This window comes from Myotis brandtii, unplaced genomic scaffold (genome assembly GCF_000412655.1).
Source record: "Myotis brandtii unplaced genomic scaffold, ASM41265v1 scaffold61, whole genome shotgun sequence".
NCBI classification, from domain to species: Eukaryota; Metazoa; Chordata; class Mammalia; order Chiroptera; family Vespertilionidae; genus Myotis; species Myotis brandtii.
The window spans coordinates 2,382,452-2,398,466 of record NW_005370318.1 but is presented as its reverse complement, the minus strand read 5'-3'; the positions used below and the strand labels follow the sequence as shown (position 1 = coordinate 2,398,466).

At 49.5% G+C, this 16,015-nt stretch overlaps 1 protein-coding gene across 1 annotated transcript in view; it reads left to right on the top strand.

Moving 5' to 3' along the window:
- Window positions 1-16,015, top strand: part of BPIFB1 (BPI fold containing family B, member 1) — a 24,264-nt gene that overhangs the window by 6,575 nt on the left and 1,674 nt on the right. Inside the window, exons 6-15 of the mRNA XM_005879860.2 lie at window positions 710-791; window positions 4,105-4,168; window positions 5,914-5,999; window positions 6,978-7,157; window positions 8,075-8,128; window positions 8,593-8,751; window positions 10,322-10,389; window positions 11,268-11,313; window positions 12,394-12,457; window positions 13,376-13,452. Coding sequence (XP_005879922.1) covers window positions 710-791; window positions 4,105-4,168; window positions 5,914-5,999; window positions 6,978-7,157; window positions 8,075-8,128; window positions 8,593-8,751; window positions 10,322-10,389; window positions 11,268-11,313; window positions 12,394-12,457; window positions 13,376-13,452 — 880 coding nt within the window. The remainder of the gene's footprint in view (window positions 1-709; window positions 792-4,104; window positions 4,169-5,913; window positions 6,000-6,977; window positions 7,158-8,074; window positions 8,129-8,592; window positions 8,752-10,321; window positions 10,390-11,267; window positions 11,314-12,393; window positions 12,458-13,375; window positions 13,453-16,015) is intronic.

The following is a 16,015-nucleotide window of genomic DNA, read 5'->3' as shown; positions in this document are numbered from 1 at the left end:
AGGCGAGGGTAGAGCCAGGGGTAAAACCCTGCTCTGGCGTCAGGCAAATGCATCTCCTCATTTCCTGTGTGGGTGATGCTGGGCCTGCCTCCCTGTGCCTCACTCAAGCTGCAGTGAGAGGTTAGCTCAGGCCACAGCTGTAACTAACTCAGCACAGCAGAGTATGGGGCACACAGCAGGGGCTCAAAACCGTGGTGCTCCCCTCCACTTCCCCTTAGCAGGGGGACGGAGAGAAATGCCAACTGCCGTTGTCCCAGTGTCCAGCACACATTTCTATGACAACCCCCGGCCCCTGCTCCCTAAGAACTCCCTGCTACTATCCACACCTGGCTCAGTAGACAGGGTCTACTCCAGGGGTGGGCAAACTTTTTGACTCGAGGGCCACAATGGGTTCTTAAACTGGACCGGAGGGCCGGAACAAAAGCATGGATGGAGTGTTTGTGTGAACTAATATAAATTCAAAGTAAACATCATTACATAAAAGGGTACGGTCTTTTTTTTTTTTAGTTTTATTCATTTCAAACAGGCCGGATCCGGCCTGCGGGCCGTAGTTTGCCCACGGCTGGTACTCCCAGCCTTGTCCCAACAGGCCCAGTAACCTTGGGCAAGTTCCTTTCTCCCCTGGCCTCAGTCTTCCCTTCTGTAAAACAAGGGAGGGGTGATCATCTCTGACCTTTCCTAAGCTCTCTCCCTTTCTCCTCTCTGAAAGGCTCTCCTTCATGGTCAACCCCTTAGCCAACGGTGTCATGAAACTCCTGGTGCCAGCCCTGCCCAAACTGGTGAAAAGCCAGGTGAGTGGAATCGGGTCCTCACGGGTCGGTAAAGATTGCTCCCCCTGAAGGGCTGGGATGGAACTGCAAGCTGGTGTTATGGGACCTTGAGTGGGAAGCCGAGTCTGGATCATTCTTTCAGCAATGAATCGTTGAGGCCAAGATAATGGAACTGCCAAAAGTCAGCCAGGAGACTTTGGGCAGTGATGTGCTGATAAATCGTTAACTATTCACTCTGGAGAGTTGAGGGGAGAGAGCCCAGATGTGTATGTAGCATTTGCTGATTTCCCTGATGTAAACCACTCCCTCCAAGGCCAATATCAAGCTACTAATGTGATGTCACTGAGCAGAGCTGGGAAGAAGTGTGCTGTAGCACACCGCTGTGTGGTATTTCCGCCACACGGATACAATAGACATAAATAACCTCAAGAGCAGGAAATAATAGTAAGATATAACAAAATGATTAGTGAGATTCAACAAAATAATTAGGAAGTAATGAGTTTTGAGTTTTCATTAACTTTGCTTTTAGTATAGTTTATTTACTTGTAAGTTTATATACTTTAATTTTTAATAATGCCTCAGCTTGGCACCAGCTCAGAAACTCCTGAAAATTTAACAATTTGTCCTCACAAACCAGTACAAGCTGACTCTAGTACCCTAGTGTCTCAGACCAGCCGGCAGTCTTCAGGGGTCTGTCATCCACCAGGTCCTGTTGGATTTATTTTCCTGAGTCAATAAACACGAGTCAGTCTCATTTTATATGTCCCTGACAGGCCACGGGTAAGTTAAAACTCTATAAGTTGGTTCATCCACTTTGACCATTGATTTCTATAAATTCCAAGATACGTTCACAGCAATGGGCCTCCTGAGGTTCAAAATACCTTGTCATATAACTAATATGTTTTTTACAATAAAACTTTTTTTTGAAAGAAAGCGATGATGTAATAACTAAATAACTTTAGGGGAGAAAATACCCATAATGCTTCTACCTTAACTTTGTAGCTATTTTCTCTTCTGTATGTTGCACTCACATGTTTATGTGGTGCTCTCGTTGTCAGTACCACTTTAATTATTTAAGTGATATATATTTTCTATGCCATTGTACAGAGTTCATAATTATGTAATAGCTACATCATATTTAATACTTTATTAAGCCATTCCAGAGAGCCTTCTTAAAGGAATCTGAAAGTAATTTTGTAAAATTTGGCTTTTCTTACATGAGATAATTTTTCTTTTAAGAAAGCTTTTTTTCTATTTGAAAGTGGGCGTTTCTTTAAATAAATAAAAAAGTGGGAGTTTCTTAAAGTAGGATCCAGCTGGAAATTTCTTGCCAGCCTTCACCAAAATCATTTTTAACTGGCATCATACTTTAATCGCCTAAAATGTATCTTTACATTTTCTACATTTTACATTTACTAGAAAAAAAAAGGCAAGGACTTGGGATTACAAAATGCTCTTTGCATAAGATCTGTTTTTAAGGGTTAAAAGCCACATATAGTGAACAATATGAGACAACTGGCTGTCTACTAATCATCATGTTTTCCCATCATGATTCACTAGAGTTGATATAATGATCATATAAATATTTTACTTGATGTGAAGGGGAAAGGTGTGGCATATTGAGATCTGGCAGGAGCCCATCTAGAAAATGCTAAAGCCCCTTTCAGCGTAAATATGTGGGTCCCATCAGTAGTGCCTCCCTTATCCGCGGTTTCAATTTCCAAAGTTTGTTACCCATGGTCAACTATCCAAAAATATTAAATGGAAAATTCCAGAAATAATCATTCCTAAGTTTAAAATTATGCACTGTTCTGAGAGTCGTGATACAATCTAGAGCTGTTCTGCTCTGTCTACCCCAGATGTGAATCATCCCTTTGTCCAACATCCCCATGGTACATTTGCTCCCTGCCTGTTGGTCATTTAGTAACCCTCCTGGTTATCAGATGGATTGCCATGGTATTATAGTGCTTGTGTTCAAATAACCCTTATTTTACTCAATAATGGCCACAAAGGGCAAGAGTCATCATCCTGACAATCCAGATGTACCAAAGAAAGCACTGAAAAGTGCTTTTTTTTAAGTGAAAGGTATGTATATATAGGAAAAAACATAGTATATCTAGGGTTGGTACCATCTGTGGTTTCGGGCATCCATTGGGGGTCTGAGGATGTATCCTCTGTGGATTAGGAGGGACGACTGTCCTGCTGCCTGAGCTCCACCTTAGAGATTCAGATTTAATTGGTCTGGGTCAGGCCTTAGTATCCCAGAGGATTCTGGCTTGTGTCCTGGAGGATTCTAATGTGTAGCCAGAGTTGACACCACTGGTGAAACTGAAGGAAGAGGAACTCTGGGATAAGATGCAAAGGTCGTCAGGGACACCTTTCCCATGAGAAACAGGTGTTCCCTTGGCAGTGAAGTCTGGGGGTCTCTAAACCCGAGTCCTCCATCCTCCTGGGTTCTGGGTTGGCAACGCAGCTGGGAGCAGGAAATGGGTTTTTCACAGAAAAAGTGAACATTTCTCAAAGTGCAATGTCCTTGCTTGAGAGGTAGCAATGGGTGGTCAGCCAAAAGGTTCATCCACTGGGGAAATTGCACCAAGACCAAATCTCAGGTACCTGGAAAATGGGCTGCCTGGAGCAGAGAATGAGCTCCTCTGGGGCCCACAGGCAAGTAAATGTTTATCCTCGTCTTGAACAGAACAGGTAAGACCAGGATTAGGTTAGGCCAGGGTCTCCCATTTAAACCGGATCATTCTTTGTTGTGGGGAGCTGTCCTGTGCACCGTGGGATGTTTAGTAGCATCCCTGGCCTCTATCCACCAGATGCCAATAACATCACTTCCCAATCTGTGACGACTAAATATGTCTCCAGAAATTTCCAGATGTCTTCTGGGGGACAAAGTTGCTCCCTGATGAGAGCTGCTGGCAATTCGGGAGGAGCTAGAAACCCACAAAGGACACAAAGAGATTCTTCTCGTGTCTGGTTCGGCCCGTCTTGCTGGCCCCTGCTCTGAGTCTGACGTGCAGAAGGAGCTCGGTAGTGACGTGCTGAATGAATGTGTGAATGAAGGGAGGACCTCTCCATCTCCTTCCCATGGAAAACATGGGCTCTGGGGAACAAGATGGGGACAAAAGGCCCCAGGTTCACCGGGGACTGAAATGGGGTGCTCTGAGCAGCAGAGTTGGCTGGGGGAGTCGATGTGCCACTGAGTCCTCTACCCATGGACAAAGTCCTGGCTGGCCATGAGCACGGCGGTGGGACTGAGGCCACGTGGGCTGGGCATGGGTCACTATGGGACCCCTTTGCTGATGAAGTTCCCGCATTTGTGCTGTTACAGCTGTGTCCCGTGATCGAGGTGGCCTTTGAGGACATGCAAGAGGACCTCCTGCAGATGGTGGAGGGTGAGTGCACTGCTCTCTCCCACGTTTTTTCTTTTCTGCTGAGCCAGCCTCCAGGCTGCGGCTCTGGAGGGGGCACCTCCCCAGTCTGGCCTGAGCAGCAGGTGGGAAGAGCACCAGTTGATCCCTGCCTGGGATGAGCAGACAGGAATTCACAGTTCTGAGTTCACCAGTACCTACTATATACTATAGGCAGGTTTCCACATGAGCCAGCAGGTGACCCAAATAAATCTGAGTTAAAATCCCAGCTCTACTATTGATTTGTCTGGTGACTATGGGAAGCCAGCTCCACCTCCTTATCCTCAGCTTCCTCATCTGTAAAATGGGACTTATACAGCCCTACCTCGGGATTGTTAGTGAGGATTAAAAGTTTATAGGAGAGTTCCAGGCACATAGCAAGTGCTCTGGCTTCAGATAGAAGTTTATTCAAATGTGTGCTGAATGGATGCATAAGTGAATGATACAGCAAAGACTGTGGGCTTAGAGAAGAGGGAACAAAAGAAGAGGTCAGATATATGCTCAGGAAGGTCACTTCTCCCTCCCTGAGAGTAGCAGAAATGGAAGGTCACAGGCTTCTACCCCCACCTCAAGTGTCTGCTGTGCTCAAGTGCCTCAGAGCGGGGATTGAAAGGAAGAAGAAAATTCTATTGCCTACTGCTTGGGGATCTGAAGTGGCTCATTCCAAGGGGCCACCAGAGAGGAGTGGGAAGAGAATGGAATCAGTAGCATTGAGCACCCATAGAGCAAATACTGTGCTTGGTGTTTTATATAACTGGCTGCTCCACAGACATCACTGTGAAGTAGTGATCATTACCCACTTCACAGATCAGCAAACTGAGGCACAGAGACATGAAGTCCGTTATTCAAGTTTACAGAAGTTAGGGATGGGGAAGGCTTACATCCAATTCTTCAAATTTCAAGTGTGGTGTAATTCAGATTCAAGCCAGCTTTACTAGGTACCCGTTCTATACCACCTATGAGGCCAACATTTCTGTATTGCACCCCCACTTTAAAATGAGTAAACTGAGATTGAGGAGGGAAGAAACTACCTAAGGCTACTGTGGCTAGAACAGAAGTCTGTCTGGCTCCTCTGCTTCCCATGGGCAGGGCAAGCTTGGGGGTGCAGGGAGGCGGGGAAGGTGTAGGTGGTCCAAGGACCTACTCCCTGCCCTGCCCACCCCTGAGCCTCCTCCGTTGCCCTTCCCATTCTCCGCCCAACAGCGAGGGCAGCTGAGACGCCTCCGCCCCCTCGCGGCCAAGTAGGGAATCCCAAGGCGAACACATTTGAACCAGAGAACAGATCCAGACCCGCCTGGATAGGATCAGTCTGGTGGGGAGGTAGAGAGTTACAAGCAATAGGTCAGTTTTGTTCAAACCAGGACGTTGACATAGGATCACTGGGTCCAAATCTTTTCACAGTATGAGCAAATCATTTCACTTTTCTGAACCTCAGTTTTCCCATTTGTAAAATGGGGGTAAGAATAAGAGCTATACCCCCTAAGGTTATTGTGAGGATTCAATGAGCTAACACAATAAAGGTTTAACCCAGTTCAACACTCAATATATGTTTAATAAATGTCAGTTATTATCATTTTCGTCATTGTCATCATCAACATCATCATTACTCCTGCTCCTCTCTTCTTACCCCTCCCCATGCAATAATGCAGCTCTAGCCAAAAGCAGCCCCCAAACAACCCACCCAACCTTGCCCTTCCCCCTCATACAGCTTTCTTCTTGTCTCCGAGCAGCGCCCATTTCCGTGAGCAATGACCACCTGCAGTTTGACCTTCTGTCTTCTGCCATCAAGGGTAACATCATCCAGCTCAACCTGGGGGTGAGTGTCATGGACCTTGAGGGTAAAGTGGGGACATCATTGCCTTCTCTGACCACCAGGGTCAGATACCAGGGGCTCTGTTTCAGGGGAGAAAACACTGGACACGGTTAAGACACATGGGCTGATTTAGAAAAATCTCAATATGCCGAACATGTCCCATGCCAACCATTCTGATGGGGAAAACACGGCAGGTAGAATCTAAGGGCCAAGCACAGAACATCGATCCTGGTGGTCTGTCCTCCGACCCTGATCTCCCCAGTCACGGGCCCGAGTGTTTGCACTGGGGCTCTTGGCCTTTTTCTCAGGCAAAGCCCCTGCCAATCCCAAACATCTGATTACCTTGAAACCAGATTCCAGGTTCAAAGCACACAGACCTGAGTTTCTCACCCAGCCCCACCCGTCCCTGGCTGTGTGACCTTGGGCAAGGCTCTTCCCCTCCCAAAGCCTCAGTTTCCTCATCTGTAAAGTGTAGATCATCATAGTCCCCAAGGAAAGAGTGACATGGGACTGAAGACTGGCCGGCAGGAAGAGCCTGGTAAATGGAGCTGCATACACCCTGGAGCTCGACTCCCTCAGGGCCCACACCAACGTGGACAGCTTGTATCCCAGACCAGTTTTCATGGATCCCTTGGAAAACTGCAGCATCAAGCATTTCCATCAATTTTCTTGCAGTTTTTAATTTTCCCTTCATCCAAAGGGCTTGTGAGGTATCTGAAAAGTTGAAACCTAAATTCCAAATAAGACATTTAAAGTTTTTAAAAAGCAGAGATTATCTGAGGGGTGCAGGTGGGGTAGCTATTGCTAGGCACCTGAGCTTACTCCTCACCTACAGCAAGGCACTGGATTCTGGGCTGAGCTTCCTGACAGCAAGTGCAAAAAGGGAAGCAGGTTGAGAGGCATTATTTCCTTCCAGGTGGTGGTTGGGTAAGGCGTGGAGTTAAAGTTTTGATACCAGCTCTCTGCTCTGTGTCTCCTTAGGCCAAGTTATTGAACTCACAGGGAACGGAGACCAAAAGGTTCAGTGAGTCTGCGGCTTCCCTGACAATTCCCACTCTGGACAGCGCCCCTTTCAGCCTCACCATGAGGCAGGATGTGGTGAATGATGCAATAGGGGCCTTCCTCCCTTCAGAAGAAATTGCGATCATGCTGGACGCTGTGGTAAGCCTCGACATGGGACAGAGGAGAAAGCCACCTCTACTGAATCATGGGAACTTTCTGAATCAAAGGGGATGCAAGGACCCCAAGGCCCCGGGGCACGAATCCCCTGTCACGCTTAGTTTAAACCCCTCTAGTAATGGAGAGCTCCCTCCCTCCCCTGACAGTCTCTGTCTCTGACATATCGTTCTAAAGATGAAGCTTTCCCTGCAAAATCCAGTCCTGCTCCTCATTCTGCCCTCTGAGAACATGACACACCTCCTTCTTCTGCCAAATAACAGTCCTTCCCAACCGAAGGGCATCTTAGATACTAGGCTGCTGCCGTCCACCCTGGGGCCCATGGCAGACATGACGAATCAATCAGGGTCCTCCCTATCGAGCCTTGATGCTGACACAGCCTTGGAATGCTTCTCAAAACAGCACACCCTAGTCAGCCAGGGTGTGCCACCGCCTCCAAGGTGACTGGTGAGGAAACTGAGGCCTACAGGGCAAAAGCGTTGCCCCAAAGTTGTGGGAGGGTGTCCGGACTTAAAGTAAGCTGACAGACAGCAGATAACCAAGCTCTTGAGGATCAGAATTCAGAGTAAGGGGCTGAGATAGTGAGAAAAGAGGAGTGGTCACCAGCAACCACATTCAGGACGACAGTGAGGATTGGGTCACTTCTCTGTGCGCTCTGGGAGCAGTGAGCTGTCTGCAAACCCACAACCACCACCAACCCACAGTAAAAGTCCAGGCCAAGGGGATCCCCTGCCTCACAGCAGCTAACATAGGGCTGTTTCTTGCAAGTGACAAATATGTAGCCTGGCCCACCGGGCCCACCCAGCTTTTCTGGGGTGCTGGGGGTCGCAGCAGTGGGGCTGCTGCAGGGATGTCTCCCCCGCCCCTCCAGCTGACCTGCTCTGGCTTCCTCTCATCCTCAGCTTCCTGAGCTGGCCCTCCGGCTGAAGAATAGCATCAAGGCGATCAGTGAAAAGGTTGGTCCACTGGCCATCTGCAGCTTGATGGGTGTTTGCTGGGGTCTGTCCTTGGGCCTCTGGGGAATAAAATTATGTGAGAGCACTCTCCTCCCTTCCAGCCCTGTCCTCACGAAGATCTCAGGCCAACAGGACAGGCTGACCTGCATCACATAATTACACAGATAAACTGTCAGCGAAGAGGACAGATGCTAAGGGTTATGAGAGCATTCATGGGGCACTGAGAGAGTCTGGAAAACTAGGGAGGGCTTCCCTGGAGAGAAGGGGATTCCAGACAGAGGGAGAAGCAAAACCAAAGGCTGAGATGGTGAGAGCAACCCATTCCAGGACGGAGAGGACAGTGTGGGTGGAGCACGGAGAGGAAGCAGGGAGGCCGGGAAGTTGGGTCCGGGCCAGGCCACATGGGACCTGTGGGCCTCGGCGAGGTGCGTGGGAGGCCACATGCAGGTCTGATGTCCCTCCAGGCTGCGGCTCAGCTGGGGCGCACACAGATTGTGAAGATCCTAACCCAGGAGGCCCCAGCGCTCCTTCTGAACAAGGGCGGTGCCAAGCTGGCCCAACTGATCGTGCTGCAAGTATTCGCCTCCAATGAAGCCCTCCGCCCCTTATTCACCCTGGGCATTGTGAGTTAATTGCCTGTGACATTGGCAGCAATTTAGGGGACCTACACTATTCCCATTCATCCCTCTTGCTTTGCTAAACGTTTCCACCTTTCTTGTCACCCAGCAGGATCGGGGTATAGGGAGCGCTGACCCCAAGATTCAGGAGCTTTGGGGGCCCTGATGACTTTAACCCTGTATGACTTTATTAGTCAGTCAAGCCTTTACCCCCTTTTCAGTCAGTTACTGGCCACCCAATAGTGCCCATGGGTAGGAAGCACGTGACTCCCAGCAAGGCAGCTCTGTTCAAGCAGGACCACGTCTGCAGCGAAGGGTCTGGGGACTGCTAGCTGCAGCACTCGGCAGGGAGGGTCGGATGCCCCGCCCTTTAAAGGGGATCTGAGTTGGGGCACTCACTGCACCCACTACAGAGGCAGAGAGAACAGAGAGACAACACAGGATTTATGCTTGGCTGCTGGAACCGTGCCTAACCAAGGAGTCTGGACAGTACCTGGTTGTTAGAAGGAACCTAATGCTGACACTATCCTTAGAGCAGAGTTGCTGTGGACAGCTGTACGGGTTGCCCACACACAATTTCAGGGGTGCTATTCACAAAAGACTACAGGAGACACAGTGCCCTAGCTTCCTATATTGAAGGATATTCTTTTTGTTCTTGTTGTTAATCCTCACCTGGGGATATTTTTTCCATTGATTTTTAGAGAGAGTGGAAGGGAGGGGGAGAAACAGAGAGAGAGAGAGAAACATCAATGTGAGAGAGACACATTGATTGGTTGCCTCCCACATGCGTCCCGACCAACCGGGGCCGGGGATTGAACCTGCAACCTGTGCCCTTAACCAGAATCAAACCCGAGACCCTTCAGTCCAAGGGCCAACATTCTAACCATTGAGCAACTGGCTAGGGCTATTGAAGGGTATTTTGATTCCCAACCAGCAGTGGGAATGAGCTTCCCTGGTGACCTGGCCCCTCCATGGCCAATGGCAGGCACTTTGCAGAAGGCCACCACGCCCAGGCCTGCAGGACAAGTTTGTTCTCTGGGAGCAGCTCACTGGAGCTGGAGCCTGGCACTCTGCCCTCAGGCTCACCCTGCCCACAGGTCAAGTTGATATATATCTTTGTCACTTGTATTTGAGACCTGACTTTGCTTCTGACCTTTCTGATAATAATAATACTTAACATTACCAGGAGGTTATTGATCTTTGTCCCTCAGTTCCCTCACCTCTGCCATGAGGTAAAAATAGAAGCCACTTCAAAGGGTTGTGAGGATCAAAGGAGATAATCATATAAACTTCTTAAAACTGCCGGACACACAGTGAAGGCTCCATGCATATTGGCTGCTGTCATCATCATTTCCCACAGCAATCCTATGTGGTTGTCTGTTCAGGGGGGAGTGGGTACAGGTACTAACCCATTTAATAGATGAGGAAAGTGAGGCCGGAGAGGTCAAACCCTTTCCCAAGGTCGCAGAACCAATAGCTGAGATCCAAGTGTCAGCTTGACCCCAGAGCCCCTTGCAGAACCCCACACCCCACCTTTGACACATCCTCTAAAAGAAATGTGGGTTTCTCATTGCAGGAAGCCAGCTCAAAAGCTGAGATTTTTAGCGAAGGTGCCCGGCTTTTAGTCAACTTAAGCGGAATCAGGTAAATCGTCGTGAAGAATCTGGTGATAAAAATGAGTGCCACCCGGTGACTGTTTGGGTTTCTTTAAACACAGTGTTTTGAGTCTCTGGGGTGTGAGCATCCAGTGAAGGCTACTCCAGGGCAGGCAGAAAGGCTGCCTTACCTGGACTGTCCCGCTGTCGAGGACTGAGTGTGAGAGACAGAGCAGGAAAGGGAAGTGGCCTTGCAGCAGCCGTGGGCATGTTGACCCTGGCCACAGGAACAGCCTGCCCAGCGTCATCCCCTCGGCCGTGGGCGGCCCATTCTGGACACCGCCACATAGAGGCAGTGACAGTCATGCCTAGATGCGAAGCCCCCATGCAGCCCAGCCCAGAAGCACGGGGCTCCAGCTGCATTCTGCACCCCTGCCTGATCTCCCACCCAACCACCCTCCCGCTGCCCTAGCCACTCAGATGTGCAAAACAGAGCCCACCACCACCCGCCACCAAAGGTCCTGCTGCACGCGGATCCCAGGGTGCCACTGCAGACTTGGCTGGCATTTGCATGTCCATGAGGACCCTTCTCAGAACAGAGGTCAGCTTCTCTCAATTAAGAAAGAAAAGGAAGGAGCAGCCGGCTCTGCACATGCCTCTGTGTGGCTTTCCCAGGGCTGGGCTGACAGCATGTCCACACCTGGCAGACAGTTCTGTCTCCCCATACCACCCTCAATTACAATGTAAGCTCCATAAAGCAAGAATTTGAGTTGGTTCGCTGCTGTATCTCCAGAGCCTACACTGTGCCTGGTACATAGTAGGTGCTCAATAAACAGCTGTTGAATGAATGAATGAGTAAATGCATGCATGAATGAATGAATGAATGGGACTTGGAGGGACCATTCTTATGGGTATTATCTGTTGCAGTCCTGATCGGCTCCGCGTGCTGAACGCAGACATTGCCCAGTTTGACGTGAGTATTAACGGATTGTCCCTGCGGACACAGAATAGCCCAGAATGGTCCATTTCAAAAGGAAACATTTTGCAGAATGTGCTTTCAGCAGGTCCCCATGGGCAGCCCCATAGTGGGCTGGCCGGCCTCCACGTTATCAGCTACAAAGTCTAACCTCCTGGTTCAGGCATTTACCTACTTTATGCCAAACACAGCTGAGAACACACAAATACGGACACACAGATGCACATTCACTTTCCTGTGAAGTTTTGACCCAAAATTAAGAAACAAATCTCTTCTATTCACAATCACATAAGCTCATCTCATGACCATGAGCAGCCCTTTCCCTCTGATCCTCTGTTTCCTCATCTGAGTTGGACTAAATCAGAGTCTGAAATTGGCTGAATCCTGTCTTGTGACATGGTGTCGGTTCTGGGGGTTTGGTGTGTTTGTTCTTGTATTTTGTTTTGGTTGTGTTTTTGTCCTTACATGTGTTTTTTAACGTATTTTTATTAATTTCAGAGAGGAAGGGAGAGGGAGAGAGATAGAAACATGAATGATGAGAATCATTGATCAGCTGCCTCCCGCAGGCCCCACACTAGGGATTGAGCCCGCAACCCAGGCATATGCTCTGACCAGGAATCGAACTGTAACCTCCTAATTCCTAGGTTGATGCTCAACCATGGAGCCATGCCGGCGGGCCGTCCTTATATTTTTATTTTGTTTTTTAATTTTTTATCAATATTTTAAAACGGGAGGTTTCCACATGAAAATCAGGACTCTGGCTTCCCTTGAGAAGTCAAAACCTCAGGAAGCACAGGGCTAAATTTCCTAAAGGCACATCACATTCTGCTGGAGCCCTTGAGAGTGGGGGGGGGGGACATCCTTCTGATGCACCCCAGCCCCCTCAACTATGGGACCCCAGGGCCAGTTGGGTTTGTGTCACCCTCAGGAGCCCTAGCAACTTTGACTGGCAGGGACTTGGGATTCCAGCATCTCCACCAGCCGCCCTCACCATGGGGCTGGGCTGTGCCCATTCTAGGAATGGCTGGGAGGACTTGGGATTCTCAGCCAGGGAGCAATGTCCCTTCTCTCTCACAGCCTATAATGCTGAGAAACATCGCCGAAGATATCCTCATTGCCGCCTTGCAGCCAAGTCAGAACGGTGCGTTCCTTTGCTATCCATCCCCCCACTTCCCAGGGCTTTTGAGGGTGGGTGCGTTACTTCTCCTGCCTGGGTCTCCATTTGGGGCCCCTTTCACTCATTTTCCACTCTACTTCAAATTCCGCGTCTCCAGGAAGCCTTTCCGGTCACCCATCTGGAAATGAGCTCTCCCCTCTCCACCTTCCTTCACTGGTTGCAGAGCCTAGACATGCAAGATGAGCCAGACAATGCCCATGGGAATGGCAACAGACCGAGGTGTAAACAGACAAGAGCACACTCGATGTGCCTCAGACAGACCTGGTCCAAGTCTTTAATTCCCCTCTTGCTGGCTGCCTGGCCTTAGATGAGCTGCCTTATTATTCTGAGCCTCAGTTTCTCCATCTGTAAAATGGGGAAATAAGAGTACCTTCCTCAGAAGCATAAAGGAGATGGTGTTTGTAAGGGGCAGAGGGGGCTGCCTAGCACAGTTGGTGCTCAACATTTCTCAGCCACTGTTGTTGTTGGCGTTGTTATTTGTGTTCATGGTGGAGGAAGCTGAGAGAAAAGATGGAATTACTCTAATTAAGCCTCAGGTCATGGGGGTGGGAAAGTTGGTAACCTATGACAAGCCCACCTCTTTCATTCCTTTATTTTATTAGAATGAGACATCTCAATTTCCACACTTGTGCTGTGGATGATGGGAGGCCTGGTACTTGAGCAGGAATGTGAGAGGATGCGAGGGGTGCCCTTTGGAGCAGCCAGAGCCAGTGCTGGATGGAGGCAAAGGTTAAGGAGATGAGGCTAAATGGATGCTGGGCAGGAGAACAGCTGAGCAGAAGCAACAGGGCCAGTCTGCATGGGGTGTGCCGCCTCTGGGAATTGTGAGCTTGCCCACAGCTGCCCAGGACCACCAGTCTCCAACCATATTTGTTATTTCAGGCAAATTAAGTCACGGGATCGCAGTGGTAATAGCGGAGGCCTTGGGACTTAACGACTCTACAGTGTATGTGGAAGAGGTGAGTGGGGTTAAACATCCTGCCCCAAGGAGGGCATAGTCACTAGGAAAGCCCTGAGCTGGGAGGTGTGGGATGTGCGCCAATCCTGACCCCGCTGCTCACTCATGAGGGACCTTGGGCAAGTTGCTTCTTCTCTCAGGGCCTCAGTTCCTCATCTGTAAGAGGAAGAGTACAACTGTCCTTGCCAGGGGTCAATACACCTCCAGCTTTTCCCACCCCATTCTTTCGTTTGTTCATTGATTCAGTAAGGCCTTTCACAGTAGATGCTCAATAAGTGCTGATTGAACATATGACTCTTGTTGGCAGCTGTTAGGGAGAGGAGCTGTAGCAGCATCCACCTCCCCCAAATATTGTCATTAATAATAGTTAACAGCCCATAATCATTTTGTGCCAGGTACTGGGGTATCTTGCTCAGTTTTCACAATTACCCTATGAGGTACATCCTATTGTCATCCCCATTTTACAGATGGGGAAACTGAGAGTGAGAGATGGCAAGTCCATTTCCAAGGTCACACACTCAGTAGGTGGCAGAGTAGAGATCTGCACTCGGCACCTGCCCTGATAACCCCCTGCTTTGGGCTCCAATCTCCACATGAGCCAATGACAGCGAGGTGATTCCATCTTAATCAGCTGCCCAGCAGGCATTTACTAAGCACCTACTATGTGCCAGGCACTGATCACAACTGTGAACAAAAAAGACAGAAACCCCTGCCTTCTTGGAGTTTCTAGTCCACCCTGGAGTGGGGGAGACATTGAAAGCAGAAGTATTAACAATTAAAAACATCCACAGGTCAGGGAAAGCTGTTTAGTTCAGAGAAATCCCCAGAGGAAAGGAAGTCTCAAAAATGCCCCACTCCGCTAGAGTCGAATTTGGGGGAAGGGTAGGAGGCTTTGTTAACAAGCTTCCAAGGCAAGTTGACATTTGACTTATTATCAGCTGCCCAGCTCAACAACCGTGCCCACCCTTTAGCTTTAGCTGGCTTTGGTGGAGAATAATGAGAACAGTACTGTGGATGGTACCGAAAGAGGCTGAGAATCTAGACTTAGGGACCAGAGGACAAGTTCTGCCAGCTCTGCCTCTCTCCAGCCATGAGACCTCAGGCAGGTCCTCTGGCCTCTCTGAGCCCAGCTTCCTCATCCACAAAACTCAGCAGATGTCTGAATACACAGGTCATGCACTAACGCAGGGGTCCTCAAACTACGGCCCGCGGGCCACATGCAAATACAAATATTGTATTTGTTCCCGTTTTGTTTTTTTACTTCAAAATAAGATATGTGCAGTGTGCATAGGAATTTGTTCATAGTTTTTTTTTAAACTATAGTCCGGCCCTCCAATGGTCTGAGGGACAGTGAACTGGCCCCCTGTTTAAAAAGTTTGAGGACCCCTGCACTAATGGATGACATTACAATAATCTGAGTAAAATGTAAGTAGTTCATTTATCTAAGACATATGTGCACTTGGTTGGTGTTGGATGGACAACGGGTATCCATACAACTGTATGGCTGAAGCGTGGTTTATTTCACATATCTCTTATTAGGGGACATCTAGCAATGCTCCTTTTTTTTATTTTCTAAAGCAACTTGCATCGCATAATTCATCATTTACAGTTTGAGTTGGAAAAGTATCATTTCATCCTTTGGAACTGTTTCCAAATTTTCTGTTCTACTCTGTTCATTTATTTTGGACTAAGCAGCACATTTATTTCCTTTATATAGCTTTATAATATAACTAGAGGCCCAGTGCACGAAATTTGTGCACTCAGTGGGGGGGGGTCCCTCACCCAGGCCTGCACCCTCTTGCAGTCTGGGAGCCCTCAGGGGATGTCTGACTGCCGTGGAGGCAGGAGAGGCTACCACCACGGCCACTGCGCTTGCCAGCTGTGAGCCCGGCTTCTGGCTGAGCGGCGCTCCCCCTGTGGGAGCACACTGACCACCAGGGGGCAGCTCTTGCATTGAGCGTCTGCCCCCTGGTGGTCAGTGCACATCATAGCGACCGGTCATTCCGCCATTTGGTTGATTTGCATATTAGCCTTTTATTATATAGGACTAGAGGCCTGGTGCACAAAAATTTGTGCACTAGGGGGGGAGAGGGGGTCCCTCAGCCCATCCTGTGCCCTCTCGCAGTCTGGGACCCCTCAGGAGATAATGACCTGCTGGGGGTTGAGGAGCTCCCCCCTGTCACTCACAGAGTAGGGCCAATAGGGGAGTTGGGGCACCGCCCCCGTCACACAGAGAGCAGGGAGGATCGGGGGTTGGGGCGCTGCCCCCTGCCATGCACAAAGCAGGGCCCATCAGCGGGGTTGGGGCTCCATACCCTGTCACACACAGAGCAGGGCAGATCAGGGGGTTGAGGAGCTCCCCCCTGTCACGCACAGAGCAGGGCCCATCAGTGGGTTGGAGAGCTCCCCCCTGTCACTCACAGAGTAGGGCCGATAGGGGAGTTGGGGCACCACCCCCTGTCACACACAGAGCAGGGCGGATAGGGAGGTTGTGGCCCCGCCCCCTGTCACACACAGAGCCGCAAGGCGATCAGGGGGTTTGGGCGCTGCCCCCTGTCACGCTG